The sequence below is a fragment of the Centroberyx affinis genome, unplaced genomic scaffold, assembly GCF_046629955.1.
Source record: "Centroberyx affinis isolate AG114_WGS23_722 - 3 ecotype Tasmania unplaced genomic scaffold, CSIRO-AGI_Caff_v1 ptg000302l_1, whole genome shotgun sequence".
NCBI lineage: Eukaryota > Metazoa > Chordata > Actinopteri > Beryciformes > Berycidae > Centroberyx > Centroberyx affinis.
The window spans coordinates 71,486-81,320 of NW_027278980.1; the positions used below are offsets into that span (position 1 = coordinate 71,486).

General features: G+C 40.7%; 1 protein-coding gene across 1 annotated transcript; it reads left to right on the forward strand.

The window, feature by feature from the left end:
• The first annotated feature begins 443 nt into the window (after positions 1-443).
• Positions 444-9,614, forward strand: LOC139640888 (NLR family CARD domain-containing protein 3-like). Its single transcript, XM_071515080.1, has 8 exons — positions 444-538; positions 1,088-1,828; positions 2,594-3,607; positions 4,109-4,958; positions 5,670-5,846; positions 6,893-7,066; positions 7,856-7,902; positions 8,383-9,614. Exons 2-8 carry the CDS (start codon positions 1,432-1,434, stop codon positions 8,910-8,912), a joined length of 3,189 nt encoding a protein of 1,062 aa, XP_071371181.1. The 5' UTR covers positions 444-538; positions 1,088-1,431; the 3' UTR covers positions 8,913-9,614.
• Positions 9,615-9,835: the final 221 nt, after the last annotated feature.

Here is a 9,835-nt window from a genome sequence, read left to right on the forward strand (position 1 = left end):
ATTGACGCAGAACTCTACATCGACCAACAACAACCAACACCAACCAAATATGATGAAATATTTAAACATTCAGAGGGAAAGACAATTCGAACAGTGCTAACGAAGGGAGTGGCTGGTATTGGTAAAACATTTCAAGCAAGAAAGTTCATGGTGGACTGGGCAAAAGGAAAATCCAACAAAAACACAGAGTTGCTATTTCCACTCCATTTCAGGGAGCTGAATTCAAGACCAGGCAAAGTTCAAACCATGGAAGAACTGCTTCATCATTTCTTCAAGGACGCCAAACAAGCTGAAATTCCCAACTATGACAAATGTGAAGTAACATTTGTCCTTGATGGTTTGGATGAATGTCAACTTCCTCTTGACTTTCACAACAAAGACTTGACTGATACCAGAGAGCGAGTCTCGATGGATGTGTTACTGACAAACCTCATCAAGGGGAAACTGCTTCCCTCTGCTCGTCTCTGGATAATCTCCCGACCTTCAGGGGTTGAGAAGATTCCTCCTGAGTTCATTGATAAAGTAACAGAATGTCGAGGTATGAATCTAGCTGCACACTGACAGTAACAAATTTTTATAACTCATACTCTAAAAATAGACACAATTCTTCATCATGACATTGGTCAGTGGATGTGTTTAAAGAGATGTTTTAGCACACACACCTCCAGGAATTGAAAAACAGTGATTACCTGATTATTACATCAGCATCATTTTATGTCAGACTGGAAATATTTTTTCTTTTTGTTTTACTTTTCATATACATATACACACACATATACATATATATATATATGTATACAGTATAGTTATGAATCTTTTTATTATTTTTGCACAATGGTAACATCTTCAACAATTCAACAGAGACAGAAAGGTGACTGTGCATTTACCTCTCGCCCCCCCTCCACTTCATTTAGATATAACAGTCATAACCCTCAACAACCTCAACAATTTTAATTTACTTTTGTTACTTGATCCATGCTGTTTTTCAACACTGCAGTGGCTGTCAGCTATTTCACTTTATCTTTTGTTTAGACCTGATAATCAATAATGTGCTCAACTCTGGTTTTGCTTTTGTTTTTTTATTCAGAGTCTGTGAAGCGCCAGCAGCAACTAGCATCAAACCTGAAGAAAAGGTTTACTGAAGAAATCCCTCAAGTTGTAGACAAACCTCATCCTAACCAGAAAAACATAGAACACATCATAAAAGAGGAGAGGAGTGGTGAGGTTGATAATGGACGTGCAACGGGAGAGACTGAGGCAAAAACGAAGAGACCAGTGACTTCACCAATACAGACCTCTGGTATCTTCAAACATGAAAAAGATCAAACAATCAGAACTGTGCTTACTGTTGGAGAGACTGGCATTGGAAAATCCTTCTGTGTACAGAAATTCACACGAGACTGGGCAAAAACTTCAGCTTTATTTAGGGCTATGGGCTGGTTGTCAGACAAATTGGGCAAAGGCAAAGATACTACAGAACTTGTATTTCTACTCAAGTTCTCTGAGCTAAATTTGGGAAAAGAGGACAAAATCACTTTGGTGGGACTTCTCAATCATTTGTTTAAAGAAACCAAAGAATCTGTGATCTCCAACTATGAAGAGCTCAAAGTTCTGTTTATCTTTGATGGTTTGAATGAATGTCACCTTCCTCTTGACTTTGACAACAATAACTCCTTGACTGATGTCAGAGAGCCAGCCTCACTGGATGTGCTACTGATCAACCTCATCAAGGGGAATCTGCTTCCCTCTGCCCGTCTCTGGATAACCTCTCAACCTTCAGCCGCCAAACAGCTCTGTGAAATTGTCGACAGGGTGACAGAAATACGAGGTAAGCTTATGGGTGAAGATGAGGCTGTCAAAGCTTCATCAAGCAGAGTTGAGGGTGCGTTCACACCAAGCGTGTATGGGGAGGTTTAGTCAAACTCTGGAGCGTTTCCTTATTTAGGTTTGTTTGGTCAGGTGAGAACAATGCCATTGGATCTCAGGTGGCACCAAATAACCACATCAAAACCACCTGAAAATACAAACTGTGGTGCAATTTATGAGTGAGAACGTAATCTGCACACACTACAGGAAACAACCCCTAAATGCAACGTTTTATGGGTATAAGGAGGCTATAGATGTTGACATCTATAGCCAGCAGTTATTCATGCTTGCAAGGTAACAAAATGACCCGAGGGGAAACAGCAGTGTCAGCTGATGCTTATATTCAGCTTTTTTGTTGTGTGCTATGAACTGGTATGAACACCAGAGATGGTAAATTATGGTAAAGAGCGCAGACATCATCCATCATGCTCAGTTAAAGTTACAGGGACAAGAATCACATTTGTTTTGACCCCTCATTGCCAAAATCTCTAACCTCACAGAATTTCAGGTTACTAAAACTGTCCAATAAACAAGCTACTTTTGAGTCCATGTTACTTTTGTGGTTCACTTGTAATTAGACAGTGTGAACCTAAACAAACCAAATACAAAAATGCAAGGAAGTGAACTGCAGGTGTGATCGCACCCTAAACTAACATTTCATCATAACTGTTTACTATTTTGCATCTGCAGTATCTCTTCATTTCCTTTATGTTGTGTTTTCATACAGAGAGGCCTGATATTGTCAGCCAACGGAATCTCAAATCTCAGGTAAAGGCGCAATTTCACCGTGTGTCAGAGGGGATCGCTAAGCAGGAAAATTCTGCTCTTCTGAATGAGATCTACACTGATCTCTACATCATAGAGGGAGATAGCGGAGAGGTCAATAGTCAGCATGAGTCCAGACAGATTCAAGAGGCATCACTCAAACCAGTGAGACAAGAAACCTCTATAAAATATTCTGACATCTTCAAACCTGCATCTGGAGAAAATAAAGAAATCAGAACTGTGCTAACAAATGGAATAGCGGGCATTGGAAAAACAATTGCTTCACAGAAGTACATGCTGGACTGGGCTGAGGGTGTGGCCAACCAGGACACATTTTATACATTTCCATTTCCTTTCCGGGAGCTGAATTTGAGAAAAGAGGAAGAACACAGTTTGGAGGGACTTATTCATCAGTTCTTCCCGGAAATGAAGACATCAGAAATCTCTGACTATGACAACCACCGAATTCTGATTGTCCTGGATGGTCTGGATGAGTGTCGGCTTGATCTTAACTTCAGAGATAGTCAGCCCTGGACAGATGTGACAAAGCCAACCTCAGTGAACGCTCTGCTGACAAACCTCATCCAGGGAAATCTACTTTCCAAAGCTCAAATCTGGATCACCTCCCGACCTGCAGCATCCAATCATATCCCAACTGAAAATGTTGACCGTGTTACAGAGGTGCGGGGATTCAATGATAAGCAAAAGGAGGAGTACTTCAGGAAGAGATTCAGCGATGAGGACCTGGCCGAGAGAATCATCTCACATGTCAAGAAATCAAGGAGCCTTTACATTATGTGCCACATCCCAGTCTTCTGTTGGATCACTGCAACAGTTCTGGAGGGCTTGATGAGCAAAAAACAAGAAGAAGGGGACTTGATGAGCACAAACCAAGAAGAAGAGATGCCCAAGACTCTGACTGACATGTACATGCACTTTCTTTTGTTACAATGCAGACAGGGTAATGTCAAGTATAGTACAGGTGAGACAGATGAGAGATCTGAGACCAATGAGAGATCTGAGACCGATGAGAGATCTGAGACCGATGAGAGATCTGAGACAGATGAGAGATCTGAGACAGATGAGAGATCTGACACAGATGAGAGATCTGAGACCGATGAGAGATCTCAGATCAATGAGAGATCTGAGACCGATGAGAGATCTCAGACAGATGAGAGATCTGAGACCAATGAGAGATCTGACACAGATGAGAGATCTGAGACCAATGAGAGATCTCAGACAGATGAGAGATCTGAGACCAATGAGAGATCTGAGACCGATGAGAGATCTGACACAGATAAGAGATCTGAGACAGATGGGAGATCTGAGACCAATGAGAGATCTGAGACAGATGAGAGATCTGACACAGATAAGAGATCTGAGACAGATGGGAGATCTGAGACCAATGAGAGATCTGAGACCAATGAGAGATCTGACACAGATAAGAGATCTGAGACAGATGAGAGATCTGAGACAGATGGGAGATCTGAGACCAATGAGAGATCTCAGACAGATTCATGCTGGAATACAAAGAACATGAAAACCATTCTGTCTCTGGGGAAACTGGCTTTTGAAGAGCTGGAGAAAGGAAACCTGGTCTTCACTGAAGAAGACCTGGCAGAACGTGGCATCGATATTACAGCAACTGCAGTGTACTCTGGGTTATTTACACAGATCTCACGAGATGATCATGGGCTGTACAAACAGAAGCTGTTCTGCTTTGTTCATATGAGCATTCAGGAGTTTCTGGCTGCTGTTTATGTCTTTCTCACATTCAGTAACAAAGGTGAAAATGTGCTTACCATACCAGACTCCACAGTTGCAGAGCTGCCTGCATCTGACTTCTATAAGAGTGCTGTGGACAAGGCTTTAGATAACGCTAACGGAGACTGGGACCTGTTCCTCCGCTTCCTCCTTGGCCTTTCACTGGAGACCAATCAGAGATCTCTGCAAGAGCTGCTGACAAAGACAGAAAACAGTTCTGAGACCTACAAAAAGACTGAAAACAGCTCTGAGACCTACAAAAAAACAACTGAGTACATCAAGGATAAGATCAGGGGAGAGCTCAACAATGCAGATAAAAACATCAATCTGTTCCACTGTCTGAATGAGCTGAATGACCATTCTCTTGTGGAAGAGATCAAAAAGGGCCTGAGCTCAGGAAGTCTCGCATATAAAAATTTCTCCCTCTCCCAGTGGTCAGCACTGACCTTTGTGTTGCTGACATCAGATGAGAAGCTGGATGTGTTTGATCTGAAAAAGTACTTGAAATCAGAGCAGGTTCTTCTGGGGATGCTGCCAGTGGTCAAAGTCTCCACAACTGCTTTGTAAGTAATTTAAAATATTTAATTTATCTTGCTATGCAGTCAATAGCTGAAGTTAATAATTTTTACAGGTCAATAAGCGGTATGGAACAAAAATGAACACATAAAAAGACTGTCAAATATTGATTCTATCTGTTTATTGGCCTCTATCAATGACACCATTGTTTACTCATCTTCTGAGGTGTTGAGATGTTACTTACTTGGTCCTGCTGGTAACACTGGTTTCTTAGGTTTCTGCAAGTGGCTGTATAGTACTTTTGTTGAGATTATGTTCATAGTAGATATTTTAAATGCATTGTAATATTTTCTGAAATTGGTATATATTCCACTTATTTACTTAAAGATGGAATCCCATATAGATTATGAAATTGGTTAGAATATGTTCATGTAGATATTTTAAATGCATTGTAATATTTTCTGAAATTGGTATATATTCCACTTATTTACTTTAAGATGGAATCCCACATAGATTATGAAATTGGTTAGAATTTGATGATCTGTCCTGTTGACTAACTGTTCACCTAGTGTCCATCCCCAGTCTGTTCAAACTGTTGATATTAACAAGGTTGAAAACAATCAAACATACAGTAATTAAATGATTCTTGGATATGCTCTGTTATTTGTTTCAGAGATACTTTGTTATTTTCAGCCAACAATAGTTTCCCACAGCCTGTATTTCTGAATGGGTCTCTGGTTTTATAAATATTTTCACAGGCTGAGTTGGTGTGACCTTTCCAAGGAAGCCTGTGCAGGTCTGGCCTCCTCAGTCCTCAGCTCCTGCTCCTCTAATCTGACAGAGCTGGACCTGAGTCATAACGACCTGCTGGATTCAGGCGTGGAGCTGCTCTCTGGTGGCCTCAAGAGTCTAAACTGCAGACTGGAGATTCTCAAGTAAGTGAATTTTACATTTACATTTTACAGTGGCAGGTGGCTGATGGTAAAGGTAGAATACACAGAGCTATCATGTATCAAAATAAACTTAAATATCTAATCATCAAACCTCATCCCAGAGCGACGTAAAATGAATGTTGCAGTACAATAGGATTAAATTACTGGAGCACCAAAAAAAACAAACCACCAATAGTAAAGAGTGCAAGGGTCTCAGTCATTGTGCCTTGACAATGTAGGTAACAAAATAATCCTAGCTATAACAACCATGTATGACAGAGAAATGTTAAGAAAGGAAATGAGAGCTGGAAATGAGAGAGGTAGAAAGGATTAAGCCGTTCAAATGTCTGTTAACTATTTGGTAATGAATGAGTTTACATTCGCAGGGGGGTGGTTAAAGTTTTGTCATGATTTGCCTTCACAGGGAGGTCATGCACAGTGTGATGTGCTGTACTGTAGGAGCCTACAATGCACAATTTACATCCCTGACTTCCACCATAGTCGTTTATACTCCCTGCTTTCACCAAATTTCCACTGTGTAACTTTCCTGCTAACAATCCCTCACAAATACATTCAACCAATAGTGTCATACATGACAGTCATTTAAAAAGGAAAAACTATATTGGATATCCATTTACCATGATTGACCTTTTTGCTTTTTTATACATACATTACTACAAGGGGGAACAAAATGTCTGAGATAGCTTCAGAAATGATTATACTCTATTGTATTTTCCTCTAAATTGATGGCTGAATGACAAAGTAATGTGGGGTTCCCAATTAACACCAGTGACATCCATTAGATTGTATACTCTAACTCCACAGATTTCAGAGGCAATTGCAGCATCCAACGGGTTGTTGAAACAACAGATTGTTGTTGAAATTTAAAGATTTTCATCAACAGTGCAGCATTTCCTTTGAAAATAACTAGAGAGAAGCCAATGCTCTAAATGTTTGTCTCTTTCTTTGTCTGTGTGTGTGTGTGTGTGTGTGTGTGTGTGTGTGTGTGTGTGTGTGTGTGTGTGTGTGTGTGTGTGTGTGGTCTGCAGGCTGTCAGGTTGTCAGGTGACAGAGATCGGCTGTGCTTCTCTGGCCTCAGCTCTGAAGTCCAGAACCTCCAAACTGAAACAGCTGGATCTGAGCTACAATCACCCAGGAGACTCTGGAGTGGCAATGCTCTCTGCTATAGCTGAAGATCCACACTTCAGCCTGGAGACACTCAGGTGAAGTGAGGTGTTGGGTGTGTGTGAATCTGTGTGTACATTTACACGGCTGAGTGAGCAGCTAGGGGTTCGGTGTCGTGCTGAAGGATGTTTTGATAGGACACATGGCTGATGTGGAGATCAAATCTGTGAGCTTTGGGTACAGCATTTCTCTCCATACACTGTTCCACCCTGCCATCCTAAATCGTGTGTGTGTGTGTGTGTGTGTGTGTGTGTGTGTGTGTGTGTGTGTGTGTGTGAGGCAGGAGGGATGCGATCACACCTTCAGTTAGTTTTATATTGTCCCAAACATAGTGGAGAAGTTAACTTTGTTAGGTTCATACTGACCAAGTTCATGCAAACCAGGGTTTGTAAACAAAAGTCACATGGACTCACAAGTAGCTCATTTATTGGACAGAGTTTTGGTAACCTGTCTTCCTGCCAGGTCAGAGATTTTGGAAGCCAGTGAAGTTGAAACAAATCTGATTCCTGTCCCTGTAACTTCAGCTAAGCATGATGGACTTGTCTGCGCTCTATGCTGTAATTTACCTTCTCTGGTGTTCATACTCTCCTCCCCTCCATCAAATAAAACTGCCTTTCTCTGCCTAACTGATGTCCCATTGGTTTAAACTTTTGAATTATCCCTCCTCTGCCCCAACATCCTGTTTCAACAGGAAATACATCACATTAACGAAGCAAGATGCTCTCAAAATGTGGTTCTATTGTGACTTTAAGAACACATGAAGAAATAGCTGAATATGAGCATCAGTCCAGATGTCTGTGTCTAACACATGTCTGCATTTTGTACAGTTTGGACCATGGTGGCGAGCGTCGGTTAAAGCCAGGGCTGAAGAAGTGTAAGTCTCTTACTGGAACTGTTCTTCATTATTTCAGTAGCCTTCAGACACCAAGCTGATCAATGACAAGGTTAACTTTAAAATGAGGGTCAAAAATGGAGATTGTGCCTTTGTGGCCAAACTTCACTGGTACTGATACTTCATGCAAGATCAGTTAAAATGTTTGTTTCAACACTGTTGTGTTTTGTTGTCATTTAATTCTGTTATCTAATATAGTTGTCTTTGTTGTCACCTTGATTTTTTGTTGTTTTGTTTGTTAATTTCTTTCTGTTTTGTGTTGAGGTGAGATGTTCAAGCTGTTAAGCTCATTGGGGTTTTTTAGGTTTTTCTCTCACCTGTAAAAGTGACTAATTAGTATTTGTTCTGTTTTTATCATCGTATTTATCAATGGTGGTTTTCTTATCACTTTTTTACTGTACAAATAAACTAAACTTAAACTAAACCCAAATGCTGAATTGTGTTTCTCCGTCTCTCTATCAGATGGTGTTGATCTGATGTTTGATGAAAACACAGCAAGCAGGAGGCTGGTTCTGTCCGAAGGGAACAGGAAAGCAAAAACTAAACAGAAGGTGGAAGAGGACGTCCCGTATCCTGACCACCCAGACAGGTTTAACAGGACTCAGGTGTTTTGTGAAGAGGGTCTGACCGGCCTGTGCTACTGGGAGGTGGAGTGGAGAGGGACGGTCGGCATCGGAGTGGCATATCGAGGAGTCAGTCGAACTGGATGGGACAGTAGCTGTGGCCTGGGATGCAATGAGATGTCCTGGAGTCTGAATTGCTCGCAGAAAAAATACACTGCCTGGCATGAGACGCCCACCAGTATTAAAGTATCTGACCCCTCCCAAAAAATAGCATTGTTTCTGAACTGGGAAGGTGGCACTCTGGATTATTACAGTGTCTCATCTGGAAAGTTGAGCCACATACACACCTTCAAGGCCAAATTCACTGAGCCCCTCTACCCGGGCTTCTGGTTTAAGAAAGGCTCAGTGTCTCTGTGTCCGATAGAGTAAAAAAGGGAAAAGGTCTTGTAAAAATGAGGACGGTATCGTTTCAATCCCTCTTTTATGGGAAAAAGTGGGGTAGTGATTGTTTTATGCTCCATATGTAACACTTCCATAGCTCTGCAGGCAGCAGATTTGATGTGGCATCTTCATTTCCATATGCATTTGTATACCGCGATGAGTAATGTTACTATATTATTTTCTTTCTTTATAACTCAATATATTGAGATCGCAAGAAAAAAATGTTCATAAGTCAATATATCGATATAAAAAAGTGATACAAGTTTCAGTAGAACTTAGAAAAAGGATCCCAATAAATCTTTTTTTCACCTGTTTACAAAATTTAACAGTTTGCTCTGTAGCCAGTTGGCAAGATGTTTGTGTGAGTTGATGTTAACTGTTTTTTAACTGTTATTTCTATGGCAATTTGTCTTGATGAAAGTAAATCTCATAAGCACTGATTTAAGGGCTCCATGGGGCCTCAAACTGATATGGTCACTGCCAGGAAGAAAATGCTCTACTGACATGAGCATATGGACAGGAGTAAAGCTGACCACATGTATAGGTAAATCTTTATATCTACATAGTGTGTTTGTTCTTTTAAAGTCACAAAGGTTTGTGTCTTTCTTCTGTAATTCAACATATTTCTGGTTAATACAAGATGTTGGGGCGGGACATAACGTGGTGAGGGACTGTTGAAAAGTGGCCATCTTGGACCATAAATCTTGAAAGCTTGTTGCAGGTTTTATGTGATGGGAGGGGGAGGGGGGGGGTCAAAAACCTATGATGCTATTATTGGCTGGAATATTTATGTAAGCTTACTGGTATGCCATTAAGTAATCTGTAAAACGCGGTTTTCCAGGAAGTTAAAATAATGCTTTTGATATTAAAATATGAGAAAATAAGCCTTTCATACATTTTTGGCCATTTAT

Bases quoted from the DNA above. Each gene is read 5' to 3' on its own strand.
- LOC139640888 (XM_071515080.1), top strand. From the start codon at position 1,432: ATGGGCTGGTTGTCAGACAAATTGGGCAAAGGCAAAGATACTACAGAA. The intron at 3,608-4,108 runs GTACAGGTGAGA...GATCTGAGACAG, and splicing joins ACAGGGTAATGTCAAGTATA to ATGGGAGATCTGAGACCAAT. The intron at 7,903-8,382 runs GTAAGTCTCTTA...TCTCTCTATCAG, and splicing joins AAAGCCAGGGCTGAAGAAGT to ATGGTGTTGATCTGATGTTT.